Consider the following 26,869-nt stretch of genomic DNA (forward strand, 5'->3'; position numbering starts at 1 on the left):
GGAGGACTGCGGCTCTCAGCTCCAAGCCCACTGGTTCCTACTGAATATGGAAATCTGACTGAGCTCTGAGCTCTACGACACAGACGAATCGACGATCTATCAGGTTTTGATACACACACAATACTCGTTCAGTAGATACACCGAGTACTTGTTTGGGTCTACACATGAGAGGTCCACACGTGAGGTATGATAGATGTTCATTACAGGCAGCAGCATCCAGCAGATAGTGTCTCCATCAGTCCGGACGCACGTCATTGGCTGTGCACTGAGCTGTAAGGAGCTCAGCAGAGGCAACACCATTACACACTGCATGTCCCTGTACATCCAAAAATACTTTTCAGGACGTTTTGAGGAGCAAATTCGGCTGAAAATAATGTGACAAATTAAAAATGATGGAAAATCTCTTTAGGCTGAGATGACTCTGGCCTTTACTAATTGATTCATGTTGAACAAAAGTACTTTTTAAGTGGCCCCGTGGTGGCAGGATTCATGCCAAAAACAAATCACTTGTGAGTTAAAACTGATTTGATTGGTTAAACTTTAACATGTTGAACTTTATTCAAGGATGATTATGACTCCACTAACCTCTTACATGGTAATCAGAGTGCTCAGATCCTTCATACACAGACTCATTAAGTCAACTCTTATCTTCTGTCACAAGGTCGAAACACTTAAAAAAACCTCTTCATTTCTGCCTTGAATCAAATCCCCCTCTCCCATATCTCTGTGCCCCTCTCCCACTCTCTCTACGAGGCTCTTATCTTACATTTTAAAAACCCTTTGTACTTCTCCTCTCAACTGTTTCCTCCTCTCTCTTTTCCTGAACACTGTAACGCTCCACTTTATTTTTTCTTGCTCAAGATGTCGCACTGAAAAACACCCAATTTTCCTCTGTGGGTGAGAGAGAAACTGACAACACATGAACCCTTCATCATATAATATAGTCATTTACAGGTTATGTGTGACTTGTTATTCAGTGTTTAGCCCATAAGTGAGCTAATCACTGTGGAAAGGAGCCTTCATTAACACTAAAACTCTCCACTAAATGTCAGAATAAAACAAATGAGAGTTATTCAAACAGACTTATTTGACTTTGAGCTTTTTATCATATCACATGGTCATCTGCAGCAGACCCAGTGGTCAGGACAAACAGCCCTCGATGATGAGGACTAGAAGTTGAGGTTTGAAGAACTTACACAAGTTATTTACCAACACTATCAGGTGTGTTTGGGAGACACACTCATATACTGTATTCAGTGGACACAATGATTCAGAGTGAAAGTCATGACGGTGACCCAAACACTGCTGCCGTTGGTGTTTCAGCTTCTGTTGCTCAGTGATAAAGAGAAAAAGTGGGTCAGGAGCTCAGTAAAGTGTGACAGCATTAAACGTGTCAAAAACCTTGAAATTACCCAGAAATGCCTTGAAAATCAGTGTGAAACCATCATCGTGTGATACAGGTGTGATACGAGGAATACTGTCTCCATCTAGTGGCTCTGTGGTTGTACTACATCATGCATATTATAGACAGGTGTAAAACCCTTCACCTGTGGAGGAAAACAGCTCCATCTAGCTGAGATTTTGCTGTACTGCATCATCTTTCAGGCCAAGGAACAACGTCAGCGAGGGTCCTCGTAAGTATGGCAGTGAAAACGTGTACATACAAGAGTCGTCGATGCTCAGGTCCCTTTGATAATACTGTGATGTAAAATTTCCAGTTCAACAAAATAAAAAAAAAACACACAAAAATGTAAAGTTTACAGAAAAACCACTTTATTGGTGTTGTGGCAAAGCATTGTGATTTGTAGTTTACTGGCCTCGATGCAACCAATGGTTTTGTTTCATCAGTGATTTCCATAAGGAGGAAAGTTTACTCTTTACGGCACTTCTGTGAACACTAATATAATCCTTCTGACAGAAAAATCGTGTAGAAATACTTCAGGATGTCGTTTAATTCCCTCTACCAGGACAAACAAAATGTTTATTTAGACATTCAGACTGAAATACAGTCGACTTATTTGTCCGTCCTCACCTGGTAACTTTGAATCTGTGACAGCACTTAAGTTGGGACAAATTAAAGATTCGAACATTTACACAAGGCACAAAAGCACCGTATGATTTCAGCCTTGCACACACCTACACGCACGCACACACACACACGCACACGCACGCACACACACACACACACACACACACACACACACACACTGTCTGCACATCCTAAACTCTAGCTCGCGCTCTTGCCGTTCCTCTTCTTCTTTTTCTTTGGCGTTTGCTTCTTGGAGGAGTCAGAGTTGGAGGCGGCAGTCATTTCAGGTGCGTTTTCAGAGGGTGGAGCTGACTCTGATGTGGTTGGTGCTCCTTGTGGTACCACTGGCTCAGCCTGAGCCTCTTCCACTGGGATCACTGGTTTGACCTCAACTGGCTTGACCAAGATCTCAGCCTCTGCTGCCTCTGGCTTCAGGTCTGCTGGTGGATCCATCTTGACTTGCTCAGGTTTTGGTGTCGGCTCTGGTTCAGAATGTTGCTGCTGGATCTCCTCATCTGGTTTAACTGGTTGCACCTCTTTGTCCTCCACCTGTGGTTGATCTGGTTGCACCTCTTTGTCCTCCACCTGTGGTTGACCTGGTTGCACCTCTTTGTTCTCCACCTGTGGTTGACCTGGTTGCACCTCTTTGTCCTCCACCTTTGGTTGAACTGGTTGCACCTCTTTGTCCTCCACCTTTGGTTGAACTGTCGCTGCTTTAGGTTTTGCGTCTGCTGGTATCATTTCAGAGGTCTTCTCCACAGGTGTTGGAGCCTCTGGGAGAGCTGATTCTGCTGCCTCTGATTTTACTTCTACCACCTCCGGGACTGAAACCGCCTCCTCTTTGACCTGAGGTTTGGTTTTGAACTGGTCAAATGCCGAAGCCACCATGTCTCCTTGAAGGTCTAAATCATGATTTTCCTCTTCTTCATCATCACTGGGTGTAGCCAGAAGGCAGGCAGCGAACTCCTGCAGCTTGGCCTGCTCCTCCCTCAGACGGGTCATGTCTTCCGTTAAGACCGGGTCCTCCTTCTGGATCTCCTGGAGATCCACAGGGGTCAGCAGGGGAGATTTGTCAGCACCTTCAGTGTCAAGGATGTCGCTGGGGATTGAGCTGCCAAAGACCTTTGATGGGACGTTGGCGTTAGCCTGGCGGACTTCCTTGATCTTGTCATAGAGGACCACCCTCTCTTCCTGCAGGGCGCGGCACAGCTTCTCCAGCTTCTGAATCTTCATGACGAAGAGGTCGTACTCTTTGCTTTTCTCGGCTCTCTGGAACAGAGAAAACGAGAAGCAACGAAAGTGAAAATAAACCTCGGAAAGTAAGGAAAGGGGTTTTCAAACACAGTAAATCTAATCCTCTCCAAAACCAACAAACAGAACAACGTACCTCTTCAATCATGTCGGTCAGAGCCTTGTTGCAGTTCTCAAACCTCGTCTTCCAAAGATTTGACTCTTTTTCCATTTTTTTCATCTTCTGTGACATCTGAAAGGGGGGAGAGTTTAAAATGAAACGGCCGCACTGACGCCTGCAAACCCTTTTTGACATTTACAAAGTAAGACGAACGAGTCCTGAGGGAAGACAATCAGACCGAAAAATACAATACTTCATACTGTGGTCACCACCTACATTATCCATCTCCTTCTTGAAGCGGACGTAGATTTCGTTGCTTTTGGCCAGTGTCGCCTGAAACTCGTCAAACTTCTGAGCGTAGAGGGTCAGCTGTGGACAGGAGGACAGAATGAACCACAGACAGAGGATTTCAGAAAGCATCCTGAATATTCTCTGATTTTCTGAGGCAAACTGTTTGATTAACTCACCGTTTTAAGACAACATGACAACAAATGTCTTACAGTGAATCCTGACTGAGACTGAGACGTTAACAAGGCCACAAAACCAGCAAAATCGGTGCAGTGATCATTCCAGAGCAATCAAGCTCCATTTTATGCTAATTTATACTTCCACTCCTCTGCAGTTCAGAGGCAAATACTGAGCTTTTTTACTTTTTCTCCACTGTATTGATTTGAAACTTTTAGTTATCTTGTACTTGTACATTTGGATGAATCACACAAAAACAGACAAAGATGAAACTTTCAACCAATCACAGAATAAACATTGTTCTGAAGTGTAACTATCCTTTTGTACTTTTACTTTGACATAAATAAAAGATGTGAATACTTATTCTGCCACTGTTCTCGGGGCCTAAATCGACTAAAAGTTTAGTGTTTCTTTTAGGAAATTAAAAGATGCAACGCTCTCTTTTATTTACTTGCAGTGAAAATTGAATGTGGTCACTGAAAAACTGCAAACATCATTGTTCAAGGAGAGTCTCAACCCTAAAAGACAGCCCAGCGCAGGCACATAATTAATAATAATAATTAATAATAACTAAAGAGCCTGAACCTGATTTTTGCTCTAACTCTTAGGAAACATAAGGCATTGGATAATGACAGGGTCTCTAAATGATTAATTACAAATTGCACCAGTCATTAATTATGAGCTATGCACACTGCTGGGGGCCATTAATCATTCACACTTGCACGGTTTTGCATTCAGCATTATAAATGAAGGAGTCCGACACTTCAAACTCAGCAGATCTCGCAGAAATGAACTTATTTGCAGGAAGAAATCGAGGAAAATGGCAGCTTGATCATTTGTAAATCTATATTCAGTCTCATACGACACTGAGTTCATCCTTCTTAAACTGAGCTCGAGCTCAAACGTCTTTTGACTGATTTAGGACACTTTTGACCCGTTAACTTTCTTTACCTGGCTGGGAAAATACTTAAAATAAGTTGCTGTGTGAGTGCTAATATCACGTTATTTCAACCCTTTCACGGGTGAAAACTGTTTTTCTTTCACAAGTCAAACGTCTTTGGATCATCAAGTCTCATGTCAGTCAAGTTCAAGTCAGACCTCAATTCTTTGTTTTTGTGACTTGAGGTACTTGTACTTACCCATTTTACGCAACTCCATCTCAGAGACAAACATTATATTTTTTACTCCACTACTTTTGTCTGACAGCTTTAGTAACTAGTTACTTCTTGTCCAGTGAACGTGTCCCTTCATGGGCTGAGGCTTATTAATATCATGCATTATTAGATTGAGCAATCAGAGTTTAGACAGAAAATAGAGTTTCCAGGTGAATTTAAAACTCGAAATGTGTCCTTTCCTTCTGCCCTGCCTTTCTGTGGCCATCAGCTCATCCCTGCTCGCTGTGTGCCGCCTGTCCTCGTTGTCAGCATGTTAGTTTCGTCAGTGAATATTCACCTGTGCCTGCATGACAGTCGCCTGCTCTCTGAGTGTCTGAGCCTGCAGTTTCCACTCAGCAGCCTGAACCAGTAACTGGTTAGAAGAGAGCAAACAGAGACACATTACAGACGTTTCTTTACCTTCTTCTTCATGGTCAGCTCCTGCTCCTTCATAGCGAAGCATTTCTTTGTTTTGTCAATAGCCTCCCTAAGCAACTACGGCAACAGAGACAATACACAGTCAATGCGGGTGGCCTTCACACATTGAGGATGACTAATGTGTTAATAAAAACACCAGACTACTGCTACTGCTGAGCATTGTATTTAACAAGGATAAAGATGTGTTACTGCAACTGTGGCTCTGAGGTGATTAAGCAATGCAAACAAATGAGGGAGACATGTATGAATGAGATTAATTAGCAGTGGCAGCAGAAACAGAAACTCCCATAAAGTCTATGAAGACAAATCTAAAAGAGAATAATGTAAAATACATGGTTGCATAATTAATAATGAATGATAACAATCCATGTGTGATACTACATTTAATTGCATTTAGGCAGTAACACTGTGTTTCTGAGCAGAAAGAGGTCCGTTTATGTAAATCTGATCTTTGAACCATCACTGCTGAAAGCCTCAGTTTGTTGAAACTCACGTATTCTTTCTCCCTCTTGTGCTTCTCCTCGGCCTCCGTCAGCAGAGCGTTGGCCTCCTCCAGCTTGGCTTCCGTCAGTTTGTGCTGCAGCTCGCGGTGATTGTTGATCTTCTCCAAATTCTGCAGAGACGAGAGGAATCTGAGCGTGAAACAGCTCCTTTCTTTATGCAGCAAACTGTGGATAAACGTCTTCTAAAAGTCTGACTTTGCATCTTCTAACTGCTTCTTTTGTTTAGTCCAAAACCCAAAGACATTACGTTTACTATCATAGAAGTTTTAGCTATGTTTATTAGCAAATGTAGATTAAGCGCTGGATATACACCAATATTCAATCTAAATACAGTATTGACTGTATTCATTATGCACCACGTCCTGATAAGGTAAACTTGTGTGTGTGTTATCTTTTTCGCTTCACCTTGATGGCTCATTGAAGTGTTCCAGTGGAGGAATCTTCCTCCCCACTTACCGCCTCCCTCAGCTCGCACTGGTTCATGAGGCCCTCCAGCTTGTCTGTCAGGTAGCTGTTTTCGTGGCACAGCTTGTCGTTTCGGGTGCTGTGCTGCTCGATCTGAGCCTGGATGTCCGTCAGCATCATCTGGAAGTGGTTGGCCATCTCCGTCCTCTTCTCCTCATCCTCCCTGCAGCGCTGGATCGTCTTCTCCTGGGGGGGGGGGCAGAGTGGGTTCAGTGGATGGAGAAAAGGGATTCAGCTGTGGCTGAATCTCTCCCCCTGTTTTCTGGTGTCAGATTGGCCTGCAGGGTGTTTTCTACCAGAGGCTAAAACTCCTCTGAGGGACTCAGTGTTAGTCCCAAAGATGTGAAATTATTTGACACATTGCAGCACATCCGGCAGCCTCCCGGATGCTCCCGGCTGTGCCCACGTACCGTCATCACGGTGTAGTGTCCCTGCAGCTCTCGGCACAGAGTCTCCAGCTTGCTGCGAGCTGCGATGCTGCTGCGACTCTCAGCCTGCAGCTGCTGCCGCTCGTCCAGCAGGACGGACAACCTCTGCTGCAGGACGCTCAGCTGCTTCTCATCAGAGCGCCGCAGGGCCGCCTGCACACACACACACACGCACACATACATACACACACACACACACACACACGCACACACACACACACACACACACACACACACACACACACACACGGGTGGAGGGCGAGAAGCTTGTTTTTGCTGCTTTATGGCTGCAATCATCAAACACGACAACATTTCTATTTGAATGAAATTGAGGCAGAAAATTCTGCAAAAAGTCTGAAAGAAATCTCACCAGTTCAGCGTATTTCTTGACCAGATCTTCCAGTTTCTGCTCTGGAGAAGAGAGTTTGTTCAGACTCTGCATGATGTCGGAGATTTCTGTAGAGAGACGAAGACAAACAGAAGAGGAAGATTTCTTATAGACTGACTTATAGACTTTTTTTTTACTTCAGTAAAAGTAATAATGCCAATTACAGAATAATAATTTATATTAAAAGACTTTGAAAAGGTAATGTTTGATTGGATTATGCAATCACTGATAGATTAATGCTCATCACTTTAATACTGCAGCTGGTAAAAGTTAATTTCTGAATCTGTAACTCAAAACTAAATCCGTGAATCAATCACAGTGGAGTTTAAAGGTTTTAAAGTTTAAATATTTACCTCTGAAATGTGGTGGAGAAGTAACACAAAATGCAAATACTCAAGTGAAGTACAAGTACCTCTGTGACGTCATGCATGGAGTCTTGTTAACTGCATTTCCTGTTTTATTTTGTAGTAGCCTCCCTATGCATTTCTGTACATTTACTTCCTGTGTTTGTTCTGTTTCCTGCCACTTTTACTTCCCACCTGTTCTCAATGATCCAATCAGCCCTCCAGTATTTATAGTCCTGCTTCTGTTTGTTCTGTTTGGCTTCCAGCAGCTTCTGTCGTCTCTGTTGTTGCTTGTTAGCAGTTTTTGGCTGTGTGATGTTTTTTTTTTTGTTATTTTTCTTCCTGCCTTGTCTTTTTGTTCTGCTTCTACCTCGAGTTTGATTCATTTTTTTAGCTTTTGGACTTTTTTGTGTGATCCTTGCCCCTGAGTCTCTTGAGTACTCGTCAGTGTACTCAGTTACTTCCCACCACTGCAAACTGCCCAAAAGAGAAATCAAAAATCAGCGCAGACAAAATATCAAACACCTCTCAGAACAACACAACGCCATGAATGAAAGACTACATCCCATTGCATTATGGGAAATGTAGGATCACTGAGTAAACATAAGGACACCTTCACCTCTTGCTGCATTGATTTTGACCCTCTTCTTCTTTGTGCATTAATCAAAGGAATGACACTGACAAACAATACCTGCTGTTAGCTTCACCTTTAGCATCCTGCTGTCTCACCTGTCTCCATCGAAACTGCGACGTCATCTTTTGCCTCCACCTCCATCACACTCAGCTGCGGTCAAAACAGTTTGAAACTTTATTGACAGAATCAACTCGAGTTAGGAAGGTTGTTTTAACGCGTGAATTGACGTCATGTGACCTACCTGTCTGTCCAGGACGCTGGACGCAGGGCCGTAGGTGCTGATGATGTCCTCCAGCCGTTTGCTGAACTCCTCCATGGGGTCGATGAGGTTGGAGGAGGTGCAGGCCGCAGGAGGAGCCGCCGCCTCACCCTCAGTGCTGTCGGCGTCCGGGGAGGAGGACGCCACATCCGGCTGGGGGGGCACCAACACTTCAGCTGCTTTCACAGACGTCTCCATCCTCAGCGGTCTGTGAATAACGGAGGGAGACAATGTTTGTAGAGAAATTTGCACGATTTCCGAAATAAAGTTTATCATGTTTTTCTTTAAAGTTTCAGCAAATCAAAAGACAAAAGACTGATTTGACTCTTCTCATTGTGGACGTGTCCCCAGCAGTCATTTTAACCCATTCAGTGACACGTGACGTGTGGTCAGCATCTGTTTTTAACCACCAAACTCATCCTGCGTAAAAATATCCATCAGCTAAGTCCACATTTGATCTTAATCTTTTAATTCAGCCTAAAAAAAACGGGCTTAGATGTGACAGATCAGTCTGTCAGCATGTCTGTCAAGTTATTAATGGATTTAAACAGAGGAGGAAAATAAGCCTCTAAACTCCTGCGGCGCCTCTCGCCTCCCAGCAGCCTCTCTGGTTGATGTGCACAGCTCCTGTGGGTCAGCGTGAGCTAAGTCACGTTCAAACAACAAATCTGATTGGCTGGTAAGAAGGTGCCTGGTTTTTGGCAGTTTTCATGAGCTGCTGCTTGTATTATTTTACTCTCTTCTACGTCTCCTCTTAATTCCTGCTACTATAGCTGCTGTCTGGAACACCCTTATTTCCCCAGTGGGCATTATTAAAGTTATATCTTATCTTATCTTATCTTTTATGCAGAGGACAACCACGTTTACCTTTCTCTGCCACCACATGACTACAGGCCCGTAGATGCTCTCTGCAAGGGACAATAAATGATTGGCTGTGGCTGAATTTTCTGAAATCTTGGTGAAATCTTGTAAAACCACATCAAATAAATGTGTGTGTGTGTGAATATATCCAGTGAGTCCAGCGGCTGTTTATCCTCACAGCTCTGTCGCAATGTGACGGCTGCCACCGTTATTGTATCTGGTCGGTTAAAATTAGGCGTCTGAGGCAGCCAGACCCTACTGTGACACACACACACACACACACACACACACACACACTCATGAACAGACACCTGTTCTAGTCGCATCTATTCTGAGAGTATCCAAATATGGTCAAACTGCCACACACGCACACAAGGTGTATACACACACACACACACACACACACACACACACACACACCACATGAAACATGGGGATTTGTGTGTGTTCATGCAACTCAGCTACTTTGTCTGTTTACCTGTTTCATGTGACACACTCTAACCCAAAAGTCCTGCGGTAAAAAGCCAAATCAGGCTCCGCCCACTAAGTTACGCAACCAATCACAGCCCCTCCTCCTGAAGTTCAAGCTGTCCACCACTTCAAAATAAACAGCCTGTCATGGTATCTTTACCTGATGATGAACACACTCAAAAATGTGTCTTCAAATCTAAAATCACAACAGACAGGAGGTGGACAAAATAACAGAAACACCACATCAAATGTACCTTATTGACTAAATAACAAAGACAGATGACAGTGAGTCACATCAAGTCAAAAGATGAGTTAATGTTGAAGATTGATGTGTAAAACCTGTTTCTGTTTATCCAAAACAGGAAATGAATGTGAGTTATTAATGTGAGTTAACGGCACAAGAGGCCAAAAAGTCCCAAACTCTTGAAGTTGACAGTGAAAAGTCTGAAGTTCAAACAGTAATAATATCACACTGTCTAAAAAAAGCCTTTAAATTAAGTATTCTCAGTCTTCTAATATGAGATTATAGTGCGACTTGAAACTGTGACGTGAGGACAGATTATTTCACGCTGACTTCACTGACAGTGACAAAGCAACTTGTTGTGTCGCGGCAGCCATTATGGACGCCTTCCATGTGTTTTTTCCACATTAGAACATCACAATAAACCAGATTAGTGTCCCTAAACCAACCACCAGGCCATTTTAATGCCTGTAAAGCAATAAAAATGTATTTTTCCAAACCAATTAACTCAATTATGAAGCACAAAAGTAGCAAAAATGACACTTCAGTTGTCCACTTTTGGCAACAACACAGCACGAATGTAAACATGAAGAAACTACTGAAACAAGACATTTGTTAAGGGGAACAGAAGGAAAAGAGTCTTACCAGGATCAGTGGAGTGAAGGAGAGACAGAGAGGAGGCAGAGGAAGGAGAGAGGAGGAGGAGGAGGAGGAGGAGGAGGAGGATCCTGCTGACGGGCCGAACGACAGCTGACCCCCAAAATAACCTGAGAGGCTCAGCTCACACTCTGAGGCTGCAGGCCACGAGTGTGTGTGTGTGTGTGTGTGTGTGTGCTCATATACTGTGTGGATGTGTGCTCTGACAGTGGACAAAAGGGGGCGGGGCTTGGCTGGAGGGAACTCACAAACAGCAGCACAAAACATTTGGTTTACCTTCCAAACAGCGTGAGAGCAGCTGAACGTGCTGATCTCTTCAAATTCAACCCGAAAACCTCTTCAGCTTCACGTTTGATGAGGATGTTTTACATCCATTGATTTATTGATTCAGTTTTTAATTGTTTCATTGCCTCTTATCTCTGTTTTTGCTCCCTGTGACTGTTACATGGTTGTATATGAGATGTGGTGGAGTAGAAGCAGGAAGTGGCATGAAAAGACTCAAAGGAATTTGAGGTACTTGTACTTTACTGAAGTACAGTAATTAGTTACATTACAACACTGGCGACATCATAGCATTACTATATCAAATCAATACAGTAAGAACAAAAAATGAGATAGTGCTCACTTCTCTAAAAAGCTGTTTTTAATCATTACTGGAGTCGGAAAAGTCGGAGCTCCCAGCAGGGTATCAAGCTGAAGAAGCATCTGAAGAGAATTATTACACCGTCTCATCCACATCAAACCAAAGGCCTCGCTTAGTTCTGTTCTATTCGAAAGAAAAATGTCCCACGGTCAAATGAAAGGACATCAGTGATCCACAGGAGCGTTCGTCGTCCAGCTCAGATCACTCTGGTTTGCTGTTTACACACAAAATCCGCCACCAGCTCGAACTCGTTGTGTCCGAGCCACAGCTCGGGCAGCTCCGTCACACGGTCCAGACCGAACTCCACCACCAGACTCATCAGAACCTCCTCGTCCACCAGATCAGAGTCTATTCCGGGGACGTGTTCCAAGAGACCCGCCGGAGTCCATCCGGGCGCACTGAGGTGCGTCACGTCGCTGTGGTCTCCAAACCGCTCCGGGTAGTTCACGGACTGTGGCTCGTGCATGTGACTCCGGTGACGGGATGCAGTCTGCCCGTGGTTACGATACTGTGTGTTCAGTTTCTGCAGGTGCCTGCTGGCCGACAGCTGTCCCGGTGATGCTGCAGCGCAGCTGGGGCCCGGGAAGTGGGAAAAGATGCGCACTCCGTGACGCACAACATTACTGTCAACATTCCCAATGCTCACATGCGCGCTCCCGACTGAATGCGCCACATCGGTCACTGCACGGTGCCCCATCGTGAGTCCGTCATATTCGAGCTGCAGCGGCTGCTGGAGTTGAAGCGAGGTCGAGAAGTGTCTCACGTTCTGCTTTCTGCGTGGCTGGTCGCGATAGGCGGCGCGGGGCAGCGCGGCGAGTTCACCTGGGCGGCTCATCGTGGACAGCACAGGCTGCATCAGCTGACAGAGGATCTGTGAGAACAAGAATACACAACTGAACACACACATCTGGCCTGAAGAGACGTTTACTGACATATGGGAGAAGGGGAAGAGACTTTGTGTCACTCTCACACACAACATATATCATCAACAGCCCTCATCCTCGTTGAATACTCGTCGCTGCTGGGGGGATAGATGGGAATCAGATAATGTACCATCCGAAGTAGAATGACTGCTGACATGTACTTATACACACATGATACAGATTTGGTCTGTGCGCATACAAAGCAGGGGGCGACAGTTGATCACATTTCAAAAATGATTATCTATCCTGTAAGAAACAGACACTCACCGTCCAAAAAAACAAAGTTGCCTAGATGTCCTCCAAAAATCGCATCGCCGATTGTCGCCACTGGAAGAGCTTCATGCTGTAACCATCTTTTCCTTTTTTGCGCTCTTACGCACCAAACTCGCTGCTTCGCTCGTTGCGCACCGATCAGTTGTCACTCCGGTCCTCTCTCAGCCCGGTGTTGAGGCATCTGGTTGACATCACGCATGCGTTTTGATGGCGTTTTTTTTTTTTTCAGTCACAAAAAGCTCAGGCTCCTTTGGACGGTGTGAGATCCGCATTGGACAGAAGTGCGATACATGATGTGTTCTATGTGACCATCAGTCTAACGGCACGGCCGCCACGGAGCACCTGGATCAGCAGTAAAACCAGCAGTGCAGACTGGTGCTTGTTGTCCAGTTTTAGAAAAGAATTGTGTGGAAACTCACGTCCAAGCGAAAGAGAAAGTCACGTGTTCTGCCACAGTGAGACCATCCTGCACATCTGGACTGTGGACCCTCTTCTCTCCAAACCTGCACACATCCTCACTTTTCCTTCCCAAATCATTCCCTCCACCTCCTCCTCTGCTCTCAGCTCCTGTCTCTCCGTACTCCCAATACTTCCTCCACCCTTACTTTACTCCACTACTGTCTGCGTCTCTTGGCATTTCAACAAGAGCAAATATTGTGAAAAATGCGTCAGAGCTTCAAATCTAATGAATCCCAAAAGACTGTTTTGGTTTATTCTACGGTCTGATTGATTCACCTGCTGGCATGTGAAGGAAAGACAGAAACAGTGTCACGAGGCTCTTACCTTCACGGTCATACTCATATTACTTCTATTAGCATGTTTTACAGTTGGAGTACATTGATATAAAACTCAGTATTTACCGCTGCTGCTGAGATGCCGTTAACAATGACGCTGCTAGTGAAGTAGATGAGGTGTGTCTGTCTGCTAACTGTTCTAATTTACTAATTTTATTAACGATATGGACTAAATGTAAATTAAACATATTCAAAACCACATTCTGTGTTAGTAGGGCTGAATTTGTCAAGCAGTGAGCACAGATCTTCCATCGAAACGGGCTCATCTGCAGAGAAATCACAGACAGCAGTTGGCCGAGGCTTTCCAGAGATCTATTCTGTCCATAAAATGTCAGAAAACAGTGAAAAATACCCGTTATAATCTCCCACAGCCAAAGATATTCAGTAAATAATGACACAAAACAAAAAAAAAGCAGAAAATCGTCACATTTAAGACGCCTGAGGTGCTGCCTGAAGAATGACTGAAACGATCAATGGGTTCATTTTCCGTTGATCATTGATGGATTAACTGACTAATCCCTGCAGCTCTAATTGTTATCTCTCAGACTGTGATGTAGCTTAATGCTAAAACCTGAACACTCGACACCTGAACTGTGTTTTTTTTTTTTTTTTTTTTTTTAACCCAAACTTCTCATTAGAGCCAATCAGATCTGAATAAAGCTTAGAGATCCTCGTGGCGACCTTCTCATTCCGTACCTTCATCAGCGCAATTTCAGTCTTGCAGCATAAACTGTGAAAACTGAAAAACCTCTTCTTCCTCCCTCCTCCGTTACCCTCCCCCCCCCACCCCCCCCCGTCGCCACGGTAACAGTGATGAAGACGAATGACAAATGTTTGCTGCTGTAACAGAAACTTGCTGCATGATTCATTTGGTCCACCGTCATTATCATCACCCAGCTGGTCAGCTGGAGTGTGTGTGTGTGTGTGTGTGTGTGTGTGTGTGTGTGTGTGTGTGTGTGTGTACTCTGGCCAGCTGCCCTTCTCTCGCTCTGTACGGCACTAAAATTTCCTGGTGGTATTTTTTACTGTTTTTCATGAATTTTAATGATTTATGAGAAACTACTCTCCACACACACACACACACACACACACACACACACACACACACAAATACTTGCAGTACGACATTACAGTCAGTTTTCTTTGTCATGAATCAGCTCAGAGAGGAGTTTTAATTCTTCCTCTCTGACACTGTTCCCTTATTTTCACACATTGACTCTCCAGATCCAAAAATCCATCGCATGTTTTGCTCAACATCTTCTGGGGTCCAGCTCATCCAATCTATAATCCATCCAGTGCCTGTGGTGATACCTCTGGACAGATGTGTTGGACCAACAGTCTGGCTGTTATTGCTGCTCAGTTTGAGATTTAGAGCTGAAGTCCAGGTGGAGTTTCTCATGTACAGAGCAGAGAGGAGGATTGGTTGAGGACAGGTTTTGACAGGAAGTTGAATCTGGACGATAAATCTAGATAAATAAATAAAAGCTGTAATAGCGTGGTCTATATTGTGGGCTGAAATGCTCTCTTACACAGACTTGCCCACACACTGATCAAACTGTAGTGTGTAATTTTGGCTCCGGGCTCAGTTCTCGTGAAGCAGCTGTGAAGTTTGATGACCAAGCAGGTGGTTGCGATGCAGGCTCTGCTAGCCCACTAATTTATGCAACCATTAAGTATCAAGTATGTGTGTGTGGTAAAGGCCACCCGAGGTTACGTCTGCATCAAGAAGCATTAGTAATTCCTCCCTCCAGTAATTAGTCCTGTCAGCTGAAATCAGAAGCTCTAATAAGGCCAGAAAACAGCACGAAGATCAGGTCTGACTCACAAGCTGAGATCTGAGCACGAAGCTGTGGGACAAACGCAGACGTCAAGCTCCCACCGGACTGCAGCTAATCTGTATACAGCTTCATATTATGGAAATATTATGGAAATGCAGATGTGTTCACTTGCAGTTGTAGTGAACGCCTGAAGCCTGAAATATCTCAACAACTGTTTGATGGATCGCCATGAAAATTTGTACAGATATCTGTGGTCCCAGCAGCATGAATCATAGTGACTCTGGTGATCACTCTGCCTCCAGTGCCACCACGAGCTTGACATTTTTGGTTCAGAGTGAGTCTCAACAACTAGAAAAGAAACAACAAGTGAAAGCAGTTGAGTGTAGACGCTCCTCCAGTTATACATCATTTGCAGTGAATAATGTGAATATCATCACACTACTTAAGCCATACGCCTCAGAGGGCCATGTTTTACAGGGAGAAGTCCTGAAGTCTTTGTTTTCATGCCACGTGTGATAAATTTAACACATAACTGATGCATTTTCAGGCTGGCAACAACAGACTGAGATAATAAATGGAATTTTAAAGGGATTTCATGACTTCTTTAAAAGGTAGAGGAAATGTTTCAACCCATAGAGAAACATAGAATCCTTAAAATCATCAAAGTCAGAGATAAGTGGTTTTCACTGGACACTGGTATAAGGGTGTTATTCAACATGTAATTTGCATAAAACTGGAGGATCCAGTTTACTAAGAGAACATGTGAGGAGTTAAAAACAGCATATTCAGGTTTCAGGGAGGATGTAAATCAGCAGGATAGACGATGCAGCAGCGCCCTCTTGTGTTCACACAAGTCACAGCACTGATGACGGGACACTCATGCACAATAATAACTAATACTGAACCACATGACTATTCATACCATGATACACATGAAGTGGATCTGAGATCATTTCTTTAACGAACAGGAAGTGAGTGCAAAGATCTGAGAACTGGACTGATGTGGTCTTTCCTGGTCTCAGTGAGGACCCTATGAGCAGTGGTGGGGTGTGTGTAAGGAGCTACAGCAGGTGTGAAGTGTGTTCTGCTGGTGACCAGTTGATGGCAGCAGTGAGCCGTCAGAGCGCTTCACAGTCTGAGTCAGATTCCTGTGTGGACCCAGAAACTCCTGAAACCCCCTCCAGGAGTGTGTGTGTGTGTGTGTGTGTGTGTGTGTGTGTGTGTGTGTGTGTGTGTGTGTGTGCAACAAACAGATCGCTCTCAGTCACTCAGGTTTTCTATTTGCCACTCACACACTTACACACACTTACACACACACGCTCTCGCTCTCTCTGTCATCACCTCGGTCGTGCACACAGTCAAACACACTGTATTTCAACATGGCTTACATCTGAACACCACAAACACACACTTAGACCTTTATACAGCACACACACACACACACACACACACACACACACACACACACACCCGCTGCCTCTATTCAAACCTCATATATCTAAGCTGCATTGAAGGTTTAGTAAGATTAATAAGAAGAAAACGCTCTCTAATTGAAGCCCTTCTGCTCTCCGTGGACCCTCCTGTGACTTGAGCCGAATGTTAAAACTCCATTACCAAAAGGCTTAAAGGTCCCTCACCAGAAAACAAACAAAAACACCCATCAAAGGTTCATGAAAGAACCCCAGTTTGTGGGCTTTTAAAAGCACACAGACGTTCATGAAGACGATCCGTGGGGGACCTGCCTGATTCCCCTCAGGCAACACCTAAAAGCCCCTTTTCTTCCACCAAATTGTTTTAGTCGAAATAAATGACAGCTTTTAGATTGTTTTCCACGCTAGCAGCATCAAAATCAGCTCAAAATTGTAATTTGTCCGACACTTTATGACCAAACGCTGAAATACTAATGACATCAGCTTCGGCTGCCCTTTGTGTTCGGCCCTCATGAACACGCTGACGATGGTGATACACCTGCTTAACATCCACATGTTAGCATTTTTAGCATGCTGGAGTTAGCATGTAGCTCAATGAACCGCTGTGTGCAGGACAGCCTCATAGAGCAGCTGATGTTGCTGAAACAAGGCATGGAGGAAGTTTTCTTACTAAAATATGATCAAACAGAACATAAGAGAAGAGAGACCTTTATTTTTAACATGTTTTATAAATTTTTTTCTGAAATAAAAGCCTGGATCTGATCATTTCCAGTGATATTGAAAAAGGTATTCCCTGGTGAGTCGTATTTGGAGAGACTGGCTTTTCAGGCTCAGTGAAATAATACAAAAACTCAGCACGGGACCCCAGATGATCCAGTTCAGTCTGTGTTTTAGTTCATACTGTGCCGTGAGCTGCTGCTGCGCGAGCGGCGTGTAGTCAAATGAAGCGTGTCATTGGATGCTCTGCAGCTCGTGTGCTTGGGACATGAGTGTTACACGAGTATCGGCGCTAAATGTTGCTAGCGACAAACGTTTCACATGACTTTAACTTATAGGGCTCAGACAGAAAGGCAAAGGAACAGACGGGGAAAGAAACCCCGTCTGAGCTGATGCGAGGGATTCTCCACCGCCCAGACCAAAGCAATCGAACGTTTCAAATGTTCAGTGTGAAGAAATCTGCTGTTTGTGCTTCCTGCTATTGACTGAGCTGCTGCGCTCCGTTAGCGGATATGTTTCGAAAGCTGGGATTAAGCCATCGGCACCGCTGTGTCGAGCTTCCTCGCTCTGATGATGTGTGAGTGGAGAAGTCCCTCTGTGGCTCCTGATCTGAAGGCCTGTCTCATGCTCTTTTTTAAGTCCCCCCGGCTGCTCACTGTCAGCAGATTTCTACTGAATTCAATAATCAGGCCGCTGCATTTTAGTTTGATCACTTCCTGTCTTTCCCGCTCCGTCACACTCCTGCCTTCTTCATTTCTGTTTCATCCATTCATCGTTTGTCTCTTATTTCTAAGTGACGTTAGATCGTTCTTTTTAACTCAAGCTAAAGGTTAACAGACCTGAGCAGCATTAACTTTAGTCTTCGTCTCAGTCCTGTGTCAAATGTCCTTGTTATTTTTTATCAGCTTTGGAAAAACATGGAAAACATGCAGCTTTGCAGAAAGGTGCTTGCTGGGCTGCTGTTTCTGACCGCATGGCATTAGCTAGCAAGCTAGTTTTAGCCTGGAGCTCCTCCTGCTAATATTCTGTCTTCTGTTTTTGTCAGTGAAAACAAATAGAGATTTTGGTAAAGGTTTTATTTTTCACATTACTTTGAAAATCTTTTGCTCTTTCATCCTCATATTCTTTCTTTCCTCCTGTCTCTATTCTGTCTCTCACTGCCGTCTTACGTCGTACGTCTGTCTCTTCCAGCATCTCACAAAGTCTCTCTTCATTCCTTCCTCTCTCTGCCCTCGTCGCCTGACGGAGACCTCCTCCTCTTCATCTTCCTCCTCCATTATCTTCTGCTTTTCATCCATAGGAGGAATAATGGGATGTAATGTATGCTCTGCAGCTGAGTCTCTTTGATGGCACACGCTGGATTTGACTGAGTGTCCTTTTCTGCAGTAGCCACGCAGTGGAGACAAAGTCCTTTCACCTTTTTCTCTTTAAATCTCCGGACATGCAGAGATCCTTATTTTCCAGACCTGGAATTTTGCTGATGATCCTTGCAGCTATGAGGCTCATTTTCTTTGTGCGTCTCCTTTGCTCTTTGTCTGTCCTCTTGTTTTCTTCCTCAGTGTCCATCACCGTGTGAATGTTCACGTCTTCTCTGTAGAGAACCATGCAGCCGCCCGCTCACCTTATGAGCCTTTCTTGCACAATAAGCTCTCTCTAAGAGGGTTCCTTTCATCCATCTTTCTGAAAGCTGAAACATGTTTCTGGGGTTTTCTCTTCATAAGATGAAAAGAAAAGCACACCATGGCTCCAGACATCCAAATCACAGCTCACATCTCCATTCAAACAGGCCTTGTGTTCAGGGCTGCTTTGCTGCTTGGAGAAACGTGCGAGCCAATCAAAACTAAATAGGATTGAGACGTCTTCCTCTGGCAGAGTCCCAAGAAATAGTGTTGCAAAAAACGCTGTCAAGTGTGGGTGAGATGTTTGACAGCTGTGCAGGGCGGCTTGCAGAAATAACGACTCTTACAACGGCATGTTTTGTCAATGAACATGTTACCTGCTCCTCCCTGCCATGTCCTTGCTCCAGGGCTGGCTGTGGTTCAGAAGCTCTTTGGTTTACGTTCATGTTGAAGCCTGCATGTCCAAGCGTCCTCGGGCCAGGTGCCGAACCCCAAATTGCACCTGATGGCTGTCCCATTGGTGTGTGAATGTGAGTGTGAATGTGTTGTAAAGCGCTTTGAGTGGCTGGTAGACTAGAAGAGCACATGAATGCAGTCCATTTCCCGTTCCCTTTGTGACTGACAGGCCCTAACAAAGCCACCATGTCGCACGACCTGTCCTCTCCTGCCACCTACGGGACAAACTGCACTAGTTTCTCACTCATTACTGGTGAGAATCAAAGAATAGAAAGGCTGTCTGTCCATTTTCCTCTTCTGTGAGCAACAACTGCAGAATCACAAGCTTAGATGTTTGTGTCTTGTCTCTTGATTTTCAGTCTTTGTATCTCATCGTTCTCTCATTTTCAAACTTCTCTTTCACCTTTTTTTAATCAAAATCTCTTTTTATTCTCGGACTCAGTGTCCTTCATGATTTCTTTTCTCTTTTTGTATTTCTGCATCTGAATGTCTCTCTCAAACTCTCCTCTTCCCTGTTTGCGTCTCACATTCATTCTCATACAGACTAATAAGACGGTCCATTGTCTGTTTGCAGCATATTTGTGAGTTTGTGGGGGTGGGGGACTCGCCTTCTTTGTGCAGATAAAACATGAATCATGAAGTTTTAGAGTGAAGACTTGGGTTAAAATTAAGGTAAGGGTAGGAGTGGCTATGATTATGGTTTGGGTTTCTGTAAGTCTGTGGGAAATGAATGTAAGTCTGTGTAATAAATGACATAAAATACCATCAGAGCTGTCTTGTAGTAAAGATCAGATCCAGAGAGACAGACTGAGGGAGGGAAAAAGTGAAGAACGAAAGACGAGAAAACCAGAGAAAAAGACATAATTAGACATGAAACCCTGGAAAACACACGAGAACATGAGAAATCAATAAAATCTTCACATGTAAAGAAACTAAAGTACATTAATCAATATTTTACCCGCTCTACTTTCCAATGCTGCAGCGTGTCCAGGGACCAAACAAATCCCCTGTGTGGTAAACAAAGCACTGTTTTGGTTTTGACCTCCACTGCTCAACGGCTTCATCTTCAGCTGAATTCTTCTGCTCACGTATCCTCAGCGGATGCTCGTCTGCAGCTGCTCCAAAGCAAAGCCGGCCGACTGCCTCTGCACCGCACTCGTAACATCTCATCATTAAACACGCTTTACCGCTGTGGAATTTCATTAGATGGAGCCAAATGATCTGAAGTAAATGAGCAAACACTCAGAGGTAAAATTTCTCCCAATAACCAACCTGCATAAAGTGTCAAAGAAACACACCTGCACCTAAACGCAACATCATTTAAAACTTTTGGCCTATATTTGTTAACACCTGCCTGTCTACCTACGCACCTGCCTACACTCTGACCAGAGTCTTCCTCATGGCTGGGCAGATATGTTGCTAAAGCTATAGTGAGCTAGCCACACAAGCATGGCAGAGGAAGCAGCCAATGCTAACACGTTAGCTTGAGAGCTGTGAGGACCAACAATAGCCATGAGTGTTGTTCATGTTCGTTTAATGTTTTCTTACATGTAAATGAGACATGAGGTAGCTTTCAGTCTTTTTCTCCAACTTTACCAACTTTGGCGTCAATCATACCAATCATTGATCGGGAAATGGATGATGGAGAAGCAAATGAGAGGAAGCAAAATGAAATGTGAACTTGTTTTAGATAGAGAGAGAAAGACAGGGACAGAAAAACTGAGAGTCGGTGAATGATGAGAGAGGTCGAGGATACGTCATCTTCAGAGGGCCGAGCCAGGGCCATCTAATCAGCAGTAATACCACTTGACCCATTCAGTGGTTTGATTAAGGAGCCGTTTGCAGAAGCAATCAAAGAAAAGCGACAGCGTGGATGTTCCTCCATCGCTCTCATGACTTCACCTCAATGATGGACGATTTAAACATTGCACATTTGGTCGACGCTTTCATCGAGAGCCATTTCCAGAAACACGAGTGCAGATGCAATCAGAACAGAGGTGGGAAGTCAGCCCGAACCCAGTTTTTATTATTTTTTTTTTGAGTCTTTGGCCTCATTGGCGTACTCACCGACCTGGTTTCTAGCAGCAGCCAGCAGCTGTTTTGACAAACCCACTCAAGCTGGAGCCAAAAGGCGAGTGAATACTCAACATAGCCTGTTTGGAACATTTGTGAGAACGTTTCTGCTTGTTGTGGATGACAGTTTGTTCGCTGGCAATCTGAGGTTAAGTTCTAAAAGCACACTGACATCAATTGGATTCACTCTGGAAACTCAGCTTGGATGGCAAACCTGTCATCTGACTGGAGGAGAGAGATGGTGAGTGACGCTAACACTGTCAGGACACATGCTTCTGCTTTTTCCTTTTAATTACATTTTTAAAAGCAGGCCGAGCTAATTATTAACTTTTCCTCTAAAAAGGTAGAAGTTCATCAGACGTGTTGTTGAGGCTCATGCTGACAAAGAGACTTTCCTCTGTTCCCTGCTGCATCACTTCCCTTCACTCCCTCTTTATTTCCTCACACCTTTTAATGCAGATCGATGATGCAGCAGGAGGGATGAATTCTCTTATTCTTCTTCACGGCTCTTTGTCCCTTTCCATCACCGTGACTAAGCTGAAGCACTAAATGAATTAGGAGCTGTCATCTCCTGACAGATATTAGCCAGGCTGTGGACCGACAGAACCAGCTTGTGTTATCTCAAAATCCCCACAGCGACACATTAAACTTGGTTTATTGGCTCATATTTAATTAAACTTGTGTTGATCAGCCGTTTAAGAGGCTGTGCCTCCTAAATTAGCTTGTGACAGTTAAAACTCCACTTATTGCTATTTCACATAGAAACACACTGACTCAAAGAACTACTTCTTGTGTTATGAAAGGGATGCTTCGAGGGATAAAACCACAGACAACTATCACCAAGTCTGTAGTTCAACTGAGCCTTTTGGCCACTTTAAGATCATCACTGGTTTGGCAGCACATTTACTGGTTCCAGCAGCAGCAGCAGCTGAAATATTAAATATTAAAATACTCTGCTTTTGTTTCTGCAAAAAAATTGCATGTCCTCCTTCTTCCTCATTCCATTATCCAGAATCTGAGTTTAAGTGCTGGACACAATCGTTTCAGACTGTATTTGCACATCATGTTTCATGCTGGATGGTGATTGGCTCCCAAACTGGCTGTGATGTCACAGAATCCTGCAGGTACATCCCGGCGTTAAATTGAGAGAGCGAGCTCAGAGAAATGTCCCCTCCTTCAGCAAATGAGTGTAAATGACCACACCTGAGTACACCTGAGTACACCTGTGTACACCTGAGTACACCTGAGTACACCTGAGTACACCTGTACATCACTGCGGTGAGGTAAGAAGTTCAGGTCTGCAAAAAGTTTCCCGGCAGGTGAAAAGTTCCTCTTTGTTTCTGTTTGTTGTTTGATGAAAACAACACTCACCAACTAATTGGGGTGTAAAAAGACCACAAATGAGGGGACACTGTGGTGTCAGCGCAGGTGCTGATTGGAGCTTTATTAAAAAGTACGAGTGCTCACTGTGTATTCCATTGTGTCGAGGTTTTCAGATTTGGCATAAACAATAGAACAACACGCCAAAAAAAACGCGGCCGGCCTGACAGGCAGACACAGCTTTTAATTAAACACAATCACATCCAGTCATTCAGGCCTGTTTTTTAATCCACACAAACGTCAAAACACACCTCCTCCCAGCCTCCCTCCTCATTGTCGACTATCTCTCCTGCTCACGGACTGAATGTTCAGCCACTAAAAGTTTTCCATCATGGTGACGGCTCTCTGTCACACGGGATCAGAAGTGGCAGGTTTTATATTAGCACAGAACTCCAATAAAGATGGAGGAGCGAGGTGGGGGTGAATCCCTCAGCGCCTCCACTAACCTCAAACATCAACACACTTCATAACGAATGGACGAGATGAAGAGGTCTCAAAGTGCCACGCTGCGAGTCATTGAATAGTTTATGGGATACAAAGTTCTTCAAGTTTCAGTCATTTTCTTCATCCTTTAGTGTGGTGACAGACACCAAGTCTCTTCTTATAGAGACGCCATCACTTCCATGTTTGCAAACATTTGCTTATTTCCACATCCAGCAGACACAGACTAGCAGGAGTCGTGTTCGTGTCCACCTGATGAAGGTTAATTCTAATATTTACTCTGCTTTTAGCTCCGGTTTGGTCTCCACCAGCTCCTGAGGGAATAACCTGCCTCTGTGCTTTAACCAGCAATCACAACTAAACACCTAAACCTTAAACCTTAACAACCCCAACCTTAACCTAAGACCAACTCTTCAACACTCTGAAGGACCGGAGTCAGTCTAAAAGATGTGTGTGCAGCTTTGGGTCCTCACAAAGATAGAAACATAAAACCATTGTGCACACACACCAATACTGCAGCGACTCTGAGGGAGCTCATCACATCTGATGTTAAGATGCAGCAGCTGCATCTCTGCAGGCTGCAGAGACTCTCTCTCTCTCTCTCTCTCTCTCTCTCTCACACACACACACACACACACACACACACACACACACATTAATCAGACATCACCTGAACATGACAGCTGCTGCTGTATGCAAACAATGATATTTGTCTTTAACGCTTTCTTGGATCTATTGATTTATTTGAGGCTGGTAAACTGAGGAGGCAACGCATACATGCAAATCTGACCTTAATCCCACAAATAAAATGTATGAAGAAAACATTACAGCCTGTTTGCACCTAATAAACACAACAAAAGACTAACAAAGCAGCTCCAATGTAAGACCTGACCAAACAAGCAGAACGCAGCTCAGAACTCGCTGAGTCAGCAGCAGGTCTGTCTGTCAGTAACTTTTGCTCTAATGATTTCATATTTGGCAGCGAGTGTCTCAGTTTTCTGTCACTCACGGCCCTCGAATATTCTGCCACCCTGTCCTCCGTCTTATTCCACACGTCCTCATACCCGAACAACCGAAAAGGTCGATCATCAGTGACTCCCAGGCTGACATGTATCACCACTGCAGAGTACAGCGACAGGCTGATGTGATGAAGGCGGACCCTCATCCTCAGGTCTCACATTGTGAGACGGCAGCAGTTTTCTTTGGTTCAGGCAACAAAACTGCTTGGTTAGGTTTATGAAAAGATCATGGTTTGGTTTGATAACATTACTGCTCTGTACACGCGTTTGTTTGTTTGTTTGACTCATCCAAACGGCCACTAGAGGTCGCAGCTTCACAAAAAATGCGCAAAATCCTGCTTAGACAAATCACCTACGGGGCTGTTTTTCTGGAGAGGACAGGCTGTATTTCCTAAAACTCCACATAACAATGTGAAGCTTTTCTCTCTCCAACTTTTCCTGTCGAACTCGCTCCGTCTCTTTCTAAGTGCACGTCTGCTGATGGAGGTTTGTGGCAGCAGGCCAGCTACGGTCAGGACGGCTGGAAGATCTGCTGCACGACTAATGGATAGAGACAGCAGCAAACACAGACGCTTATTAAAACACGACGAGGGGGATGGATAGACTGACAGAAACGTGGGGAGATCACACACACACACACACACACACACACACACACACACACACACACACACACACAGTGTAATGTGCACTAACACACATACCTACACTGGATCAGAAACAAATGACCTGGATTCAAATAAAAAGTGTTGATGCTGAAGTTTGGACTGAAGGTGCAGTCGGCTGCTCAGTATTTCCTCCATATTCAAGTATCTTGAATATATTTACTCTGACCAAGGACGAGAATTTTTAAGAACTCTGCCTCCTTTTTAATAATCCTCATGAACTGGATCACTTTCTGCTTTAAACTTCTACTCTTATCTACTGTATTAATGCAGTTAATTACCATGAGAATAATGTTCTTAATTACTTGAAAATGACTAAAAATAGACAGTCATTTAACTTATCTGTAGCTTTTCAGGTTTTCTAATTGGCATCCCAAGATCTCTCTGACAGGCTTGTGAGTTATGACTCAGCTGCACTGCAAGGTAGTTATTAAGGAAATAAAGGACTTTACTCGTCAGATGTGGATTTTAAGTTCGTTTCAAGAGCTGCTCGCAGCGGTGATAAAGCGACTGCAGCTGCTGTGAAGAGACCTCGGCGGATGGTTCAGTTCCCGGTGGAGGCCTCGGGTGGGGAAATCCAGGAGAAGACCTGTAATCTGAAATATCGCACAAAATCAACCTTAATGGATTTAATCTGCTTTAATAGAATTAATATAATTGCTGGCCCCGGCGTATTTGAGCTGGGTACCGGTGCTCATTGGCCCATTGGCTTGTGTTAGACACAAACAACTAAAAGAAATGTTGAAGCTCCTAAATGACGAATTTCACAGCGATATTAACCACATCTCTCTTATTCCAGATGCTCTGGATTACTTCAGAAAGTCCTGCCTATCAATCATTACTGAACATGCTCCTTTAAAAAGAATAAAAGTAGAGTGAGTCCTTGGTATTCCCCAGACTTACCAGCTCTCTCTAAGAAGAGGGATGAAGTCTGGTCACTCGCCACACGAAGAGGCGATCGAATCCACTGGACGCCGTTTGGACGCCTAAGAAACACGTGCACAGCTGCAGTCCGGCTGCCAAGTCAACAAACTATCTGGACTTAATTAAAAATTCCTATTTGGACCAAATTCTGGAAGACAGTCAAAAAGAATAAAGCCACCGTTCCTCCTCCCCCAAGTCTTAAACTTGACGGCTGCTCAGTGCCAGAGCCCGATGATGTCCGCCCAGCTTTTAATAAACACTTTGCTCACTTCAGGACAGATCTATTGTGAGCACTTCCACAGTTAATGATCGTATGCTTACCGCTAGCTCAGAGTCCCAGTTCTCCATTCAGCCTTTCCCCATTGATCACACTCTGGAAGCACTGCAGACCATCAATATCAGGAAACAGGTGGGTGAAGACAACTTGGATGCCTTCTTCTAATGATCGTCTGCACCTCTTTTTAAGGAACACATCACACATATTCAGTGTTTCTATCTCATCAGGCATAGAGATCCTGCACACAGGTGGGGACAGCACAGATCTTATGAGGGATAGTTTCTAATATTAATCTAAAAACAATGTCGGCTCCTAGAGAGGTTAGCTTAGATGGCGTGTTAGCGTGAGTTATACTAGCACTCGAGAGTTTTCACTGACAGAAGAACAAAGAACAGCAAGTATTTTTTGAAGTCCCTGCTCTGTTTTTTAGTAGTACTTAGTATTTCAAGTCAAAATGACTTAAACAGCGAATCAGTTATCAAACTGAGGGTGATTATTTTTCTCTCAATGCACTAATTGACCGGCACAGAGTAAGTCTTTGTTATATTGGACACAGATGGTCAGCTATCGATTGCCCACCGCCCTTTTCTTCTGTGTCTCCTAACTTTTTAGCCGTAATTGGTTGTTTTTGCAGAAGCAGAAATAACAAAACTGAGGCAAATAACTCCACTTCAGGTTTTTGTTTTGGCAGAACGGATGATGGAGAGGATGAAGCCAGAAATGCAGAGCCAAGAAAAGAGGCTGAGTGATGGCGAGATTGCAAAAACAA

The 26,869-nt window shown here is 44.1% G+C and overlaps 2 protein-coding genes across 3 annotated transcripts; both read right to left on the bottom strand.

Moving 5' to 3' along the window:
- Nucleotides 1–1,784: 1,784 nt before the first annotated feature.
- Nucleotides 1,785–10,820, bottom strand: txlnba (taxilin beta a). 2 transcript variants are annotated; one of them, XM_076755621.1, is made up of 11 exons: nt 10,677–10,820; nt 8,441–8,666; nt 8,295–8,349; nt 7,204–7,289; nt 6,816–6,986; nt 6,397–6,591; nt 5,931–6,050; nt 5,298–5,372; nt 3,657–3,749; nt 3,417–3,512; nt 1,785–3,298 (listed from the first exon to the last, which is right to left on the bottom strand). In XM_076755621.1, exons 2-11 carry the CDS (start codon nt 8,654–8,656, stop codon nt 2,228–2,230), a joined length of 2,178 nt encoding a protein of 725 aa, XP_076611736.1. In that variant the 5' UTR covers nt 8,657–8,666; nt 10,677–10,820; the 3' UTR covers nt 1,785–2,227. The 2 variants fall into 2 exon arrangements, with proteins under 2 accessions (XP_076611736.1, XP_076611735.1); XM_076755620.1 differs by lacking the exon at nt 5,298–5,372 and adding an exon at nt 5,420–5,494 and having other exon boundaries at nt 10,677–10,819.
- A 378-nt stretch (nt 10,821–11,198) lies between these two features.
- On the bottom strand, nt 11,199–13,157 carry LOC143336429 (cbp/p300-interacting transactivator 2-like). The gene is made up of 2 exons (XM_076756582.1): nt 12,522–13,157; nt 11,199–12,202 (listed from the first exon to the last, which is right to left on the bottom strand). Exon 2 carries the CDS (start codon nt 12,185–12,187, stop codon nt 11,528–11,530), a length of 660 nt encoding a protein of 219 aa, XP_076612697.1. The 5' UTR covers nt 12,188–12,202; nt 12,522–13,157; the 3' UTR covers nt 11,199–11,527.
- Nucleotides 13,158–26,869: the final 13,712 nt, after the last annotated feature.

The sequence above is a fragment of the Chaetodon auriga genome, chromosome 18 (genome assembly GCF_051107435.1).
Source record: "Chaetodon auriga isolate fChaAug3 chromosome 18, fChaAug3.hap1, whole genome shotgun sequence".
In the NCBI taxonomy this organism is placed as follows: Eukaryota; Metazoa; Chordata; class Actinopteri; order Chaetodontiformes; family Chaetodontidae; genus Chaetodon; species Chaetodon auriga.

Bases quoted from the DNA above. Each gene is read 5' to 3' on its own strand.
- txlnba (XM_076755621.1), bottom strand. From the start codon at position 8,656: ATGGAGACGTCTGTGAAAGCAGCTGAAGTGTTGGTGCCCCCCCAGCCG. The intron at 6,051-6,396 runs GTAAGTGGGGAG...TCGTCTCTGCAG, and splicing joins AGTGCGAGCTGAGGGAGGCG to AATTTGGAGAAGATCAACAA. The intron at 5,373-5,930 runs GTGAGTTTCAAC...TCTTCTAACCAG, and splicing joins ACAAGAGGGAGAAAGAATAC to TTACTGGTTCAGGCTGCTGA.
- LOC143336429 (XM_076756582.1), bottom strand. From the start codon at position 12,187: ATGCAGCCTGTGCTGTCCACGATGAGCCGCCCAGGTGAACTCGCCGCG.